The following is a 15508-nucleotide window of genomic DNA, read 5'->3' as shown; positions in this document are numbered from 1 at the left end:
CACGAAGAAAGCGACGTTGGTGCGTTACTTACACAAAGTCTCAGACTTTATTGGATTTCGGTACCTTTTCCTCTCATGTCCCCTGTTCCCAGTCTAACCCAGAGCACCACGGTGCACGTCGCTTCCTTTTACCTGTCATATCCGAGGTGAGTTTCTTGGCTTTATGACACCCAAGAGGCCACTGAGGCCCGTGAGGGAGTGAGTAGCAAGGACAGGAAGGCCCCCTGCCTTGGAGCTCTCTGCTGGGGTTGTCCGACACCAGGTTCCAGCCTCTTCCAGCGAGAGCCTTGCTGTGCAGTGATTGGACTTTGTTTCCACGGGTTAGCTGATCAAAGTAGTGTTGTAGCCAACAGCTCCTTAGGTGCTTGTGCTGCTTTTTCTGGAAATTAATTCCCCAGAGCAGGATTGCTGGGTCAGGGGGTCTACTCAGTTTTGAATTTTTCACATTGACTAGGTAAACGTTTTCAAGGGATGTGATTCAAATCCCTGGACTGTGTGTTGGAGTGCTGTTCCTGCACCTCCTGGCCAGCACAGAACAGGACCCCTGTTTCTAATTTTGTAACTGGTTAGTGGAGCTGCTGGTTGCTTCACGTCTCCTCTGTTTGTGGGTGTTGGGACTTTTGTTTCATGAATGTTCATCTCAGTTGCTAATTTCTAAATTGAGCTTTTTGTTGTCTATAGAAGTTTTTGCAGATTATATTTATGTATTAAAAATAATGTATTTCTCTGTGTCACATACAGTTCCCCAGATTAAAAATTTGCCTTTTGACCACATTTGTTTTCATGCTATGATTTGCTAAGTAAGTTATCTTTTCCCTTCTGGGCTTCTGTTATCTTGATTAAAGTTCTTTCCCCCAACTCCACCTAGGTACACAACATAAACATAATCTCCTAATTTCTCTCAAAATACTTCTGTCCCTTTACTAGTACACATTTAGATATTTTGCCCGTCTGGGTGGGAGGTTTTGACTGGATGCAGAACCAGCTGATAGGGCACGGTTAACAGCTTTTGTAGGGACTTGAGGTTGGTCTTCTGTCCTAGGTACACAGATACACATAATCATCTTCTAGGTGTGTTCTCTCTTCCTGCCAGGATACGGGTATGACTTTTAGAGATAGAACCGCGGCTGAGCTTGGAGAGGAGCACTGACTAGCATCCACTGGGAAGGATCCTCCCAGCCCAACCTGGAGCAGAACCTGGGAGGGGGAGACATAAGGACCCTGCCGCTTGTAAAATAAAGTCTTCCTTTTTATTTCAAATCAACCCTTTCCAAGTTAGTGCCACAAGTTGAGACCAGAGCCCTAGAGCTCACTGGGGTATGGATGAACAGGAAGGCTCCTGTCCCTGCACCCATTCCAGTCCCTTTGTGGATGGGACTGGCAGGCAGAGATGAGGCCTGGGCTGTCTGCCTGCCTCCTCCCCTGCCAGCCCTGGCTCCTGCTCTGCCCCCTCAGCTGACCAGGTGAAGACAGGTGGGGGCATTGGGACCAGGGCAGGAGACAGTCCTGTGTGGGGTATCCGTGGCCGTCAGTGTTAGTGGTCAGAGCCCAGTCAGGCGGGTTAATGGGGTCTCCTCCTGCGGCCAGGGAAGGAGCTGCGGAGAGGCAGAGACAAGGCACTGAGGGCCACGGGCCACTCTGGTGCATACCCACCAGCATGTAGGCACCTCAGGGAGCACCAAGGCCAGGCTGCAGACCCCCTGCCACGGGGAAACTCACCGAAGAGGGGAGGCAGGCTCCAGGCTGGCGGGGAGGAGGGGTTCAGATAGATGACTGCCACTGCACAAAGCGCTTGGATTCCTGCCGGGCGGGGAGAAAGGAGGCGAGGAGGTGGGCACCTGGCTTGTACGGTGGGTCCCCCGAGTCTCCTCCCTCAACCCTGGAGCCCGGGTCCCAAGCCCTCCGCCCTCAGACCTTGCAGTCCAGACCCCAGCCTCCTCCCTCAGGCTAGAGCCTGTACCTGAGGGTTAAAAGGGTCGTCGTCATCAGTGTCCTCATAGTCGTCACTGGGGTATGAGGTGGGGAGTGGCAGAGAAGCAGGATGGGGACCCATCAGGAGGCCACACCCTCCCCAGCAGCGGCCCTGGGTGCTGCCTCCTGTCCCCGCCCCCAGGACCCTGCCCTCTCTCCCCTGCTGACCTGGGTGGGAAGAGGGCCCAGGCTCGGGGTAGGCTGCAGAGGGTGGTGGCCAGGGCCCCAGCGGACAGGAGGGAGAAGAGCAGCAGGAAGAGCAGGCCCTCCAGTGCGTCTTCACACAGGCCACGGAGGGCCACGCCGTAGTCCTGGGGCGAGGGAGAATGACTGCGTGAGCGTGCTGGGCACGTGTGCACGCTGCAGCCACGGTCAGTCTGCCTGGCTGTGCACCACTGCCCAGTCACCCAGGAGCTCTGTGACTTGGTTTCCTCCCCTGTCGAAGGGCTGCTCTGAGGATGGTCATTCATGCTCACAGGCCTCCCTCCAGCCTGGCCTCGGCAGCACGAGCCCTGCACCCCACCCACTTCCCCACAGTGCCCCTGCATGCAAGCCAGCCCAGTGTGTCCACCTGGCACCCCAAGAGCTGTTCTTCCCTCCCCCTTGGCAGGCAGGCCTCTGCATGGCTACCTCCCCACCATCTAGAGCCCTGGGCCTGCACCAGCTCTGCCTAGGGTTGCTGAACCTGGGCATTGTTGACATTTTGGGCCAGATAATTCTGTTGTGGGGCTGTCCTGAGCACTGTGGGATGTTGAGCAGGTACCCCAGCCTCCACCCACTAGATGCCAGCAACACCCCCTTCCTGCAGTTGTGACAGCCAGACACGTCTCCTCACATTGCCAAGGTCCCTGCGTCTGCAGTCATTGTCTTAGAATAACCCCTGGGACACCTGGAGTGACACTCTGAATCACACCTCGGTGACAGCAACTGCCAGCTACCATGCCCTGAAGACCCAGCAGCACAGTCACGCTCCTTCACAGTCCTTGCTCTGGGCCAGGCCTCCTGGTAGTGGGGACCCCCAGGAAACAGGACAGGGAAGGTCACTCCGGTAGCGGTGAGCTGCTGAGGCAGGCAGCCCGGGGCCGAGGCCACGCAGGAACAGCCATGCTGGCAGAGGGGCTGGGGGTGATCCAGGCAGACGATGGGCGGCTGAGCTGATGCAGACAGTGTGGGGAGACTGGAAGGGGCAGAGGTCAGGGAGCTGCGGCCAGGGCTGCCCACAAAGGCCCTCGTAGATCAGGGCAAGGAGCCCAGGTTTTAATCCACGTGCAGAGGGGATCACAGGAGGGCTTTAAGTGGAAGAAGGCTTGATCGGATTGCGTGTTGAAAGGATCGCCAGCTGTTGGCTGCTGTTGGACAGATGGGGTGGGCAAGAAGGGACAGGAAAGAGGCCCCTGAGGTCCCTGGGCAGGAGGAGAGGCGGCCAGGACCTGTCGGCAGTGGCGGCTGATGAGCAGTGGTTGGAGTTCAGACAGGGTTCAGAGGCAGGGAGCAGGAGTTGGGAGGGGGACGTGGAGGAAGCACAGCCAGCAAGAGTGTGGGCCTGAGCTCCACTTTGCACACCTGGGCTGGGTGTGCCTGGTACCAAGCTAGAGGCCAGGCGGGCCCCCAGGGCCGTGGGGAGCATGACCTGGACGTGTCAGCACAGGGACATCCTTTCCCCCTTACAACAGCCCTGCCCAGCGGGCCCACACTGCTTTGGCTGTGTGGGAAACAAGCTGAAACCCAGAGAGGACAAGCCACTTGCCTAGAATCACACAGCCTGGAAGGGGCAGACTTGGGCTCCAGAGCCACCCTCCTTCCTCCTCATCCCTTGTCCCTGGTTTATTGTGTGAGGAACCAGGGCCCAGGGTCACATGGCACATCTGTGGAGGGCAGCGGCTCTGACCATCTTCCCCCTTCCTTCACCAAGGAGCGAGCATGCTGCAAGCCCCGCCTCCCGGAGAGCCGTGCCCGGGCTCCGTGTTCCCCAGTCTTTCTCAGCTTGGCTGTTCAGTAATTTTGCACATTGACTCAGTGCCCCTGGGCCCCTTCTTCGTGCGATGGCATCAGGTGCCTAACATATATTGGTTTCTTGTAAGTACCTCCCAGAATTGCATGACGCAGGCAAGGGAAGGCCTTGGCTGTTCACTGAGCCTGGCGTCCCTGCTCTAGGGAAGGTCAGGAGTGGGAGAAGGTGGCCAAGGAGGATGTGTCCTCCAGGGCGGAGAGCCGGGTCTGCTGAGTGAGGACCGTGGTGGGTGAATGAGGACGTCCCAGCAGCAGAGGGGCAGACAGCTGCTCTCAAGGGCAGCGGGAAGTGTGCTGGGAGAGGAAGGAGGGCGGGGATGGGCGACGTCCCCCGGGGAGGAGCACCTGGGAGGGGCGGAGTCACCTTGTGCAGGCCGCGGCAGTGTAGCAGTGCCACCAGCTGGTGGAAGTTTCCCTCTGTCACATTCAGCGTCTCCTCCAAGGACAGCAGAGGCTTCTGCCATGGGAATGGAGGTAGTTATCGGGATGGTGCACCGTGCTCCACCCAGCCTCTCGGGCTCCGCCCATAGCAATGAACCCCGCCCCTAGACACCTGCCCAGCCTTTCAGGCCCCGCCCCTTCCCATAGGCTCCTCCCACAACTCATGCTTTCAGTCCCCTAGAGACCTACCCAGCTCAGCATTCCCCACTCCGCCGTGTGTCCAGCCTGTCCTTCCTGCGGATCCCTTGTGCACTCCACAGGTCCCCCCGCACCCCGCCCTCCTTCCCTTTGGTCTACAGACCTGTGCAGATGGGAACTGGGGAACTGCTTCTCGCTCCAGGCCCTGCAGCTGGGAATGGATGTTGGCCAGCGCTCGCTGGGACAGAGTCAACCTCTGCAGGAAGACAGGAGGAAGGGGGACCCTATGGGTGACAACCCTGGCCTTCTCCACTCTTGGGACCCAGGACACTGGACCCCAGCACCCTGCTCCTCCCCTTAAACCCAGGAGCCCAGTCCCGGCCCTGCCCTCCTCCTTTGGTAGTCCACATTCAGGGTCCCTGCATGCCCATTTCCCTTGTCCTCAGCCCTCACCTGTTGGAAGGGGTTGGTGATGGCCTGGTTGCACAGGAAGTAATAGTTCAGGATGTCTAAAGGGAGGGGAGAGGGGAGCAGGCTGTAAGCCTGGCCTCAGCCCTCTCCTTGGGGAAGCAGGAGGTTCACTCCCGGCCTCAGGAAGCCTCAGAAGACGAAGCTGATTAAACTGCTTCCCGTTTTTCTCTCATAGCCTATCCTCTCTGGGGCTCAGGTCCATTCTCCTGACCCCTCTCTCTCCTTCTCACACTAGCATCTTTATTCAGCCCTTTCCCAGCATCCCAGACAGGTACTGGCAGTCCTCACCCCATCCCAGAGGGCCTGGGCACTGGGGACACTAGGAAAGAGGACCATAGGAATCACCTGAGCTGAGCCCCGTCTCCTCCTGGGTCAGGTTCAGGACGTAGGTGTCTGGATTGGAGCAGAAGTCACTGAGGCCCTGAGCAAGAGAGCAGGAGGAGCTCAGACCCAAACCTACCATTTCCACTCTCCACAGCGCCTGGCCCAGGCCCCTCCCTCAGACCCAGGAGTCCAGATCCCAACCCTCCCTTCCTTGGAGCCCAAGTGTCCAGTGCACCTGCCTCTGCCCTCCCAGGACCTGAGAACCAGCCCCAAACCTCAGAACTGTGATTGTGTCTCCCACGCCCTTTCTCTCAGGACCTAATGCATTAAGTCAGGGTCCCACTCGCTGAACACAGGGCCCTCAGAACTCACCACAGCTGTGGCTGCCTCAAGACCCATGGAGCCCCAGCTCAGGACAAGCACCAGGAGACTCATGGCCGTCATCCTAGTGTGGGAGGGCACTGGTTTTAGGGCCCATAATCGTTCCACCTTGCCTTCCCCTCCACACCAAATCCCCTCGCTGCCCGCCCCTCCCCCCACCAGCCTCTGGATCCTGGGGGATCAGAGTTGGGGAGGAGGAGCAGCAGGTGGTGGGGACTGTGGTTGCTGCTGTCAGATGGAACATCTGGCACCTGCCAGTGTGGTGGAGATGGACAGGGGTCTGGGCTGGCAAGTCAGCACCCGTCTCCTGGCAGGCTCTCGCCACCTCACTTGGGACCCTGGAAGCCACTGCTCAACTCTGAGCTCAACTTTCTGAACTTTAAATTCTGCAAGGTCCAGTATCCTGCTGACTAGGCTTGCTCCCAGGTCACCCACAGCCCGGTCAGTCTCCCTTTAGCCCTCGGAGGAGTGGAGACTGTTCCTGGATTGAAATCTGAACCTGGCTGCTCCCTGGGCTGGGCTCAGGCTGGTCAGTGGAGGGTCAGCAAGCAAGAAGGGCACTATGGTGTATGGGGACCAAAGACCTGCCCTGCTCCACCATGTCTCCTCCACCTCCAAGTCTCAGTGGGGGCCTGAGTGGGCGGCAGAACTCTCCCCCAGGGTGGTATGTAGACAGCAGCTGCAGCCCAAGCCCCCCTCCCACCCCTGCTGGGGCAGGGAGGATGAAGGGTCCTTCTAATGATAGTGGATTGGCTTTGAATGCCAGCTCTAGCACTTCCTGGCTGTGTGGCCCTGAGCAAGCAGCCCAACCTCTCTGAGCTTCAGTCTCCCCTGTTAAACAAGGAGCACAGCCTGCCTCAGTGACTGGGCATGAGGGCTCCATAAAGTGCCAAGAAGAGCTAGCTGTTAAATAAGAGCAGGGTGCTGTGGTTCCACTTGGCATCCTTCCACCTCCGGTTCCTGAGCCTAATGGTACCTCCTTCCTGGGGCCACCGTGGCCATGGAGGACTCAGTGGCCCTCCACAGAGTCAGTGGCCATGCTCATCTGTACTGTCAGTGTAATCAGGTATCTCCATGGTGCATAGCACTGCACAGCCTGCCTGTCTCCGGGCCCCCTGGGCTGTCCCAGGTGTCACCTCTGTTGTGTGCCTAGCTGTGGAAGAACGCTGGTCCCTTGCATAAGAGAGCTGTGAGGCTGAGGTCCCACGGCCAGGGACATACTAGGCACAGCGATGCTGAGGAAGCCTGGTGAGGCCCCCCGTGCCCACCGTGGAAGGTGCTAGCAGTCAACTCACACGGCCACCAGCCACTTGCTCTGCTTCGCCAGGCCCAGGAGGGTGAAGAGGCAGACCAGGAGCTCCAAGAGCAGCAGGAGGACATAGGCCAGCCACCTGGGGGCAGGAGGGCTGAGGCAGCGGACCCCAGAGGAGGCCAGCTGCACCCCAGCTGCATCCCAGCCCCGACCCGCCTAGGAGGAGACCCCAACGCCCGCCAGCCACCGCCAGCGCATCTGTGAAAGGGGTGCTGGGGAAGACACCATGCTGGAACAATAGGGAGCACAGGCCCCAGAGTGTGAGTACCTGGGACCCAACACCCACTGACCATGCTCCAGCTCTGTGACTGTGGACACGAGCTGACTTCTCTGAGCCGGGATCCCCCACCCCGCAGAGCAGAGGTAACTCATCCAGCATCCGGGATCTCATCACAAGACCTGGGGGCGTGTGCACAGAGGCGGGGCTGCCTGGGCCTCAGCCCCGCCCACCTCTTAACCAGCTGCGGAACCGTCCCGGGACTTCCACCTCCTGGCCTCAGTTTCCCTGCTGCCGTGGGAGCACATTGAGGACTTGGAAAGGTTGCTGGGCAAATGGGCGAGCACACCTGAAGTCCTTGGGAGAGGGTCAGGCACACGGACCCACACAGATACTAGCTGGAGTGCCAAGGAGGGAGCTGCAGATGGTGTTCGGTGGTCAGCTAAACGTGAGTAATTCACCAGAATTGCCTGGGTGGTGCCTGGGAGGCCAGGGCACAGTGCCCGATCACGGGAAGCACTGATACCTAGGCGGTCCTCCTCAGCATCCCACAGAGCTGTGGACTGCTTTCTGTGCCCCCCACTCTCCCTCCAGGGCCCTGACCTGTTGGTCAAGGGACTCCCAAATGCTGGGTACCTTGGTGCTCTCACAAGGGTCCAACCTTGGATGTTCCCTGGGGACCATGACTGCATCCCACCCCAGCAACATTCTCACAACTACCCCGACCCCACAGCCCAGGCCCAGCTCACCCGCCTGAGCCTGACAGAGATGCATAACCTGGTCCGCAGCCCAGGCCCGTTGCCTGCAGTGCGCTGATGCCTCATCTCCACCGCCCGGCATTCCCTGCTCATGCTGTTCCCGCCCCACGTGTCTGCACCCAGGAACCCAGAGCCCAGGACCTCCTCCCCCTCCCCGGGCTGTCGACTGAGTGGAGGAAATAATTCCTAGTGAGCGAAGCAATAGGCCTGGTCCTGCTTGCTGTTGGGAAGGGCGGCTGCCCCTGGGGGCTGCACAGCGGGTGCCTGCCTCTCCAGCAGTGCCACCCGCTCAACGTGGCCTTCCTGGGCCCTGTGTTGCAAACCGCCAGCCTGTTTCCATCCCGCCTCTTTTCCCTTTCATTTTCTCCAAAGCTCTCACCAGCCAGCCCCTTACAGAGCTTGTCTGTGTGTTTGTTTCTTATTGGTCCAGGCGAGGACTGGGCAGGCCTTCCTGTCACCTCCCGACTGCTCTGTCCAGCTCCGAGGATGTCACCCTGTCAGGGCTCACTGTGTGCTGCTGGCCGTCCCCAGCACCCAACAGATACTAACTCAGTCCAGTGAGGGCAGCACTGCAGGAGGCTCCCTGTGTGGGGAAACTGAGGCACTGGACGGTGGCAAGGGAGCGGCCCTCAGGAGCTCTGGATCCCGATCGCAGGGGCGTGCGGCCTCCCTGATCACAGTGCTAAGTAAACGTGTGCTGGATGAACATACGTGCCACACGGATCATGGAGCCAGTGGGCTCCTGACCAGGTTGCGACTGAGTGCAAGAGTGACTTGCTGTGAGCGAATAAATGATGTTAGGGTTGAGGGGCTGGTGGGACAGTGGGTGCACAGTGGGTGCACGCCTGGGACCCGGTCACTTGACCCTCCACTATGCAGTGGGGCTCCTTGGACTTGTCAAATTGACTTTTGGGGCTGGATGTTCCGGGAGGGGGGACCTGTGCGTGGTAGGACCCTGAGCAGCTCCCTGGCCTCCACTCACTAGGTGCCAGGAGCACCCCTTCCCTCAGTTGTGACACCCCAAGTGTCCCCAGAAACTGCCTGGGTTCCCCAGGGGACCCAGCTTGAGAACCCCTGCTGCACAGGGGGACGCCTCTCACCTGTACTCCTCCACAAAGGACACGTCTTCCGCCACCTGCAGGGGGTTCAAGGGCACTCCCTGCCAGAAGGCCAGCCCCTGCAGCTGCTGGGCCACAGCCTCTGCCTGCCGCCTAGCTCCCCGGGTGGCCGCCACCAGCTCGGTGCGCTGTGCCAGCACCTCCTCCAGGGTGGTCAGCTCTGTCCTCACCGCCTCGCCCAGCCTCTCCACCGTCTCTAACACCTGGGGAGGGAGGGGCTCAGGTCTGGGGAGGAAGTCCTCCAGAGCTGGATCGAGGGGCGGGGCTCTGGGGGGAAGCAGTGGCAGGGGTCTGAGGTCCTGATGGAGTTCTGTGGCCTTAGGGGAGCTCTGGGTGGTCCATCACTGAGCCTGGAATAGATTCCAGCCTGGAACTGGAAGGAAGTTGGGGGTCTTTGGTCTGAGGCCTTCATCTGCCTTCCAGAGTCTGGGACCTCAGGTCTGGGTGCCCTGGCTTAGGACTGAACTCTAATATGGAGGTGGCTCTGCAGGGCTGGGGTCCCTGGGCTTGCCTTGGGGCCAAGAATCAGGTCTGGGGTCCTGGATCTGACCCCAGTGTTTGGACTCTGGTTTGGGCTGCAAGTTGGATCCAGGCCTGGAACAGGATGTGAGTCTGGGGTCCAGGGTGGAGCCAGCTCTGGATCTGGCACAAGGTTTGCACCAGGGCTAAGTGTATGGCCTAAGGCCACTGGGCCCGCACCCTAAGTCTCAGGTATGGGCTGGTTGGGATCTCTCTGACCCTGAGTGCAGGGCCCGTGCTCCTGAGTGGGGGCCAGTCTGGGTGTGGGTCAGGGTTCTGGCCAGTCTCTGGCCCCCTCACCAGGTGGTCAATGGTGCTGAGCGTGTGGTTGGCGTGCAGCAGTGCCGAGCTGAGCTGGGACACCCCATCACTGGTCTCGCTGTTGCCATAGAAACCAATGCCAATGCCAGCACTGAGAGGGGAGGAAGGAGAGGAAATCTCAACCAGTCTGGGACCCCACCGGGGGCCACTGTCTCCCCACAGCACCCCTCTGCCCCACCTCTTCATCCACCTATCCCGTTTCGGTGCCCACCCCATTGGTCCAGCCGGCGTGGGAAAAGACTGTCTCCAGCTCGGCCCCCACCCGTTGCCAAGGTAACGGGAAGGCCTCACTCCCCCAGCTGGAGGGACGTCATTGTGATGCTAATGGTGGGTGGAGTGGCGGAGGGGAGGGAGCCCCGATTTAACTCGCACCTCCCCAGAACCCAGCCCTGGTCACACCCAGCCCTGCCAGAGAGATCACCTCCTCCTGACCACCCACCCCACGCCCCTCTCCTGCATCCTCCTCAGGAGCCCAGTATGCTCAGCGCATGCCCAGGAGTCCTCAGAGCCCAGGTGTCGGCTGCCCCTGCCTCCTGGGGGGTCCTAGGGGTGCAGGGTCCCCCAGCCACCACCACCTCCTAGGCCTTCCCCCACCTCACCCTAGAACCCTAGCGTCTGGCCTCCGGGGAGGGAGTAAAGGAATGTGGGAGGAAGGGCTGGAGGATGGGCCAGGAGCTGGGGAGCCCCTGCCCGCCCCCAGCCAACACCGAGCTCCTTTGTGGAGACTGAGTCTGGAGACCGGTCCGCCCCCGACCCCGCCAGCGTCCCACTGTGGAGGGGGTGAGAGGCTGTGTCCTCCCAGTTCCCAGCCCCCTCCCTGGGATGGGCGCCTGCTGCCCCCGCCCCATTGTTCAGAGCCCTACAAAGCTCTTCTTGTTCCCGGCCGGGGGCTGAGGCCGTGTCTCTCCCCCACTGGGCCTTTGTCTGCCTCCCATGTCCACCCCCATCTGCAGAGCCCGCTGGAGCACACCCCCCCAACCAGACACCCTCTTCTCCCTGAAGTAAGCAAGTGTGACCCGGAGCTGGCTGGGGCCACCAGCTCCAAGCCATGCCCGTGGGCCGTAGGAGACACCCACACGGCCTCCTCTGCCCTAGCCCTGTGGCACAAGACAGCTGCCCCTCCTGGTGGGTTCTGCCCTGCAGGAACGGGCTGGTTCTTGGTAAAGGGCTGTCCTGGGGCTTGGGAGTGCATCTCCACTCTGCCCCTCCACGTGGCATTGAAATGTGCCCTTCTCTCCCTCCCAAGCTGGACACCGCAACCCAAATCCAGCAGCTGTCCTGGGAGGGAATTAAAGCGGGCTCGGGCCACATGGCCTGTCTCCCTGGTGGGAATGTAAGCTTCGGGCAGGCCGGCCAGGTGCCTGGGCTGGCATGTTCAGCGTCCAGCTCACAGGAGCTAGCCAACAGCTGTTGTTATGAATGCAGGAAGGACATCAATGGTTAGCACTCCCTGTGGACAGCAGTGTGCGGGCCTGTGCACACTCCCATCTCTCTTACCATCCCTAGAAGGGGGTGGTACTATAAAACCCATTTCACAGATGCGGAAACTGAGCCACGGGGCGGTCACATTACTCTCCTAGATCACACAGCTCCTTGATGGGAGGGCTGCCAAAACCGGGCAGTCTGACCATCCCCAACCCCTTAGCCTACTCTTCCTGCCAGGCTGGCTGCCCAGGGAAAGTCATTTCCATTTAAACTTCATTCCTCCATCCATCAACCAGGAAAGTTCTCCCTGCAGAGGGCGAGGTGGCAGGGCCTCACCTGTCCCCTACCCCTGTGCCCGGGCACCCCAGGAAGGCTGATGGAGACCTGCCACCAGCAGGGAAGCCCTGGAAGGCTGGGGAGCCCCACCCGCCCTGGGTCCCCGTTACCAGCCGACGAGGAGGGCAGCCACGCAGCTCCAGGTGACACAGCCTCCACCGGGTGGGGTGCTCTTGGCCCCGGGGGGCTCCGGGGGGCGGCAACAGCAGAAGCGGATGAGGTAGACAGCGATGAAGATGAGGCTCAGGCCCAAGCCCAGGCCCGCCAAGGCCACCACCAGCAACAGGGCCTGGGAAGGGGTACATCAAGTCTTGGAGGGCACCAGCGTGTCCTGGACTTGGAGCCCCTCCCATTCAGGCATTTAGGTTTGCAGGGAACATGGGGTCCCCAGCCCCCACCCCAAACCTGGCGGCTGGGGCCCTGAGACCCAGGACTGGGTTACTTCCAACTGGAGGTCCAGCTCTGCTCTGTCCTCCAGTGACTATGTGACCTTCAGAAGAGCCCTCCCCTCCCTGAGCAGCTTGTCCTCCTCACTGCCACCAGGCAGTTGGAATGGAGCATGCCCTGGGGACCTGATGAGGCTGCTCTGGAACTGTGGGCCAGCGTGGTGGGTGCCCAGTCCTGTGCTGTGGTAGTCTGGGGGAGACAGGCTCCCTCCCTCCTCCTCTCTCTGCGCTCTCCCCTGCTGCTGAGCTCATACACCCACCACAGCACGAGTCTGTCACCCAGGGACTGCGGGATGGGGTGCTCTGTGACAGTATGTGTGTGCACACAAGACTCAGAGGTGGAGACTGGGAGAGGAGGACAGAGCAGAGGAGAGATGGAGGCAGACACAGCCAGGACAGACAGGGAGATGTGCAGAGATAAGACAGAAAAAGACAGGGACCGAGGGGCCCAGTCCAAGACAGGACAGTCGGACACTCAGAGAATGGGAGGGAGAGACGCATGCAGAACCCTGGAGAACAGTGGAGAGCCTGAGATGGAGATGCAGGGAGAACCAGAGGCTGAAGGCAGGCAGATAATGTGGACACGTTTGGAACCACCTTGTAGAATAAGGGCTGTAGGCACAGTGGGTGGGGCTTCCAGCAACCTGTGTTATCCCGCCTGCCGGAGGCCCAGCGTGGGGGGCACCAGGATCAGAAGCACACCCTGCACTCTGAGGCTGTCCCCTAAACTGGAGGTGTGTGTGTCCCTGAGGGAGAGAAGCGTGTGTAGTGTGCTGTTGGCGGGGAGGTCGGCTGCTTGTCTTGAGTTTAACTGCCTTGAGTTGAGACCCTGGGGCATGCTGTGTGTGTGAGGTGCATGAGAGGTGCGTGCACACTGAGGCGCCTGGCCTGCAGCTCAGAAGACACCTGTGGGCATTCACGTGTTCTGAGCACAGTTCCTGGAGGTTCAGAGTTGCCTTGGGGTTCGTTTGTGTTTTTGAGTGTATGTGTGCATGCACACGCGAGTGAGTGGTACAGTCCATATTCCTGTGAACATGTGTACATGTGAGGACGTACATGAGGGTGTCAGTGTGTGAGCCAGTGTACATGTGAGTGTGTTAAGTGTGAATTAGTATGTGTGTGCATGTAGGTGTATGCATAAGTGAATGTGTGTGTATGGGTGTGTCTGTGAGCAAATGTGCAGCTGAGTTAGTGTTTGTGTGCACGTGTGTATGTGCGTGCGTATATGTGTGTTCACGTGTGTGTAGTGTGTACATGAGTGTGCAAGTGTACGTAAGCGTAAGTGTGAACGTGTATACGTGTGTTAGTGTACACAAATGAGTATGTCTACATCTGGGGGGGGTGTATGTGGTCGTGTGTCCCTGAGTCCCTTATGGTGTGCCCACCTGTACCCCAGGTAGTCCTCTCTACGGAGAGGAATGTCCTGCAGGGGTTCTGCCAACCATGTCCGGGCTGTGACCTGACCACCCACGACGGGGGTGGAGAGATCCCCTCTGAGCCCTCAGGGAGGTGCCTGAGGCCCTGGAACCCTAGTCAGTGTGGTCGGGGAGGTCCAGGTGCGGGTGGACGGCTGGAGGTTGTGATTGTGTAATGTGGCTGTGGGCGAGGGGATGGCGGTCCCGCTTCGTGGGGAGAGGGGGCGGCGTGGAGTCGCGAGGAGGAGCTGCTCAGGGCTGTGCCAGCCGTGACCCAAATAGCTACATACAGCTCACATCCTCTCCCTGCCGTTCTGGGAACCCCACTCCTCCTAAGCTCTCCCAGCCCCAGCCCCCTTTCCCAGAGGCAAGCCAGGGCCAACAGCGCGGTTGGGACAGGCAGGGCCTGCGACCCATGCTGGGGCATCAGGACTCCCAGCCCCCTACCTGGTCCCCAGCTCGGCCAAGCCTTTCTCCTCGCTAATCTCAAAGTCAAGCACTCAATTAAACTGGGTCAGGGGACAGTTCTTTCCCCGTTTGCAGCTGTGGTTGGGCTCCTTCCCGACGGACCCTGACCTCAGTGAGGTTCCCACACCAGCCCCACCCTCCAGGACCCAAGTCTGTCAGCCAGCGGCTCCCCTAACCCAGTCTGGTCCCTGCCCCCACCCCGTCTGGCCCCCGCCCCTCCGTCCTGGGCAGACTGGAAGCGTCCTCTCCAGACACCGCCTCATTTCCTTGCCCTGGCCCTGAAAACCCCCTCCCTCTTTAAGGTTCTCAGTCCCATCTCAGAACAGGCACCCCCGCGCCGCCCCGCGACCTTCCTCCGCTCCACCGTTATCAGGTCCGCTCTCTCGGGTCCCCCCTTATCTGGGACACAGTCACCCGCTGCGATCCTATGGGGGCGGGGTCCTCTTTTAGGACCCAAAAGTGAACCTTCCCTCCGTTGACCCTGGAGACTGGCTTCCCAGGCAGGTCTCCGGAACCGGGAATCCAGGCAGCTCCTTCGGGACTCGGGGTCCTGGCCCTGGGTGGCCGGTCCTCCCTCCCTCAAGGGACGAGGGGGCTGATCCCAGCGCCCGCGCCGGGAGCCTCCAGGTATGGGCGCCCTGCTCCTCCTCCCTCAGGTGCCCGAAGTCCGGACCGCCCCAGCCCCGGAGACGCAGGACCGATACCCAGCCTCCTCTTCTCCTCCCTGGGGACCCAGGAGCTCGGGCCGCTGGGCCGCGCCAGGTCCCACCTGCTGGTATTCCTGCTCCCGGGGCGCGAAGCCGCTGGGCACCGGGCGGAGCTGGAAGTCGGCGCGGGGCAGCTGGTGGAGGAGATGCACCCAGGCGGAGGGCCTGTAGCCTGGGGGCGCCCCCATGGCCCCGGGAGGGGCAGCGGGCGACGGCGGGAGCCGCGGAGCAGAGCGGGGCGCGGGCGGAGCGGGGTCTGCGGCCCGGGGGAGCCGAGCGGGAGGGCGGGGGGCGGAGATTGGGGGAGGGCGGCTCGGCGCTGCCCCTGGCGGCCGCAGGGGGCACTGCGGCGCGGGAGGCGGCCGCGCTCCGCCCTCCCCGGGCTCCCACCTGCCGCCGCCGAGCAGGTGCCGCGCTGCCGAAGTCGGGCCTCAGGAGAGCTGCGCTGTGCCAGACTCTTGGCCTCGTTCGTGTGGGGACGCTGGCACTGTGATATCACCCTGAAGGACAGCGATCCTTTTATCTTTATGAAGAACCGCGTCCCTGTAACGGCCACTAGTGTTTGCGCAGCACTGCACAGGTAACGGCCAGTTGCGTCACGAAGACCCCCCACTTCTGTGTATAGGGGTGCCTCTGTAAAGGACGCCTGTGTTTGGGCAGAACCTGCACAAGGGCACACCTACACGCAAACCTCGCTGTGCTTATGGACCAATCCAGAATGTATTACAAA

The 15508-nt window shown here is 60.7% G+C and overlaps 2 protein-coding genes across 7 annotated transcripts in view; both read right to left on the bottom strand.

The window, feature by feature from the left end:
* Positions 1 to 15508, bottom strand: part of LOC124966905 (leukocyte immunoglobulin-like receptor subfamily A member 6) — a 193721-nt gene that overhangs the window by 60025 nt on the left and 118188 nt on the right. The gene's annotated exons all lie outside the window — the stretch shown is intronic.
* On the bottom strand, positions 34 to 15077 carry Ttyh1 (tweety family member 1). 6 transcript variants are annotated; one of them, XM_047528791.1, is made up of 14 exons: positions 14841 to 15076; positions 11853 to 12031; positions 9961 to 10072; positions 9124 to 9344; positions 7032 to 7142; positions 5728 to 5800; positions 5377 to 5452; positions 5014 to 5069; positions 4724 to 4816; positions 4346 to 4438; positions 2140 to 2282; positions 1961 to 2006; positions 1720 to 1800; positions 35 to 379 (listed from the first exon to the last, which is right to left on the bottom strand). In XM_047528791.1, exons 1-13 carry the CDS (start codon positions 14964 to 14966, stop codon positions 1762 to 1764), a joined length of 1368 nt encoding a protein of 455 aa, XP_047384747.1. In that variant the 5' UTR covers positions 14967 to 15076; the 3' UTR covers positions 35 to 379; positions 1720 to 1761. The 6 variants fall into 6 exon arrangements, with proteins under 6 accessions (XP_047384744.1, XP_047384747.1, XP_047384746.1 ...); XM_047528790.1 differs by lacking the exon at positions 35 to 379 and adding an exon at positions 386 to 1595; XM_047528793.1 differs by lacking the exon at positions 35 to 379 and adding an exon at positions 386 to 1595 and having other exon boundaries at positions 7032 to 7127; positions 14841 to 15074.

The sequence above is a fragment of the Sciurus carolinensis genome, chromosome 16 (genome assembly GCF_902686445.1).
Source record: "Sciurus carolinensis chromosome 16, mSciCar1.2, whole genome shotgun sequence".
NCBI lineage: Eukaryota > Metazoa > Chordata > Mammalia > Rodentia > Sciuridae > Sciurus > Sciurus carolinensis.
Note: the sequence above shows the minus strand (reverse complement) of the source record. Positions and strands in the feature narration are given on the sequence as shown.

Excerpts from the sequence above, each read along its gene's own strand:
- Ttyh1 (XM_047528787.1), bottom strand. The coding sequence starts at position 14,966 with ATGGGGGCGCCCCCAGGCTACAGGCCCTCCGCCTGGGTGCATCTCCTC. Across the intron at positions 4,817-5,013 it reads TCACCAACCCCTTCCAACAG|AGGTTGACTCTGTCCCAGCG; the intron begins GTGAGGGCTGAG and ends GTCTTCCTGCAG. Across the intron at positions 1,801-2,139 it reads TGGGCCCTCTTCCCACCCAG|GAATCCAAGCGCTTTGTGCA; the intron begins GTCAGCAGGGGA and ends CCCGCCCGGCAG.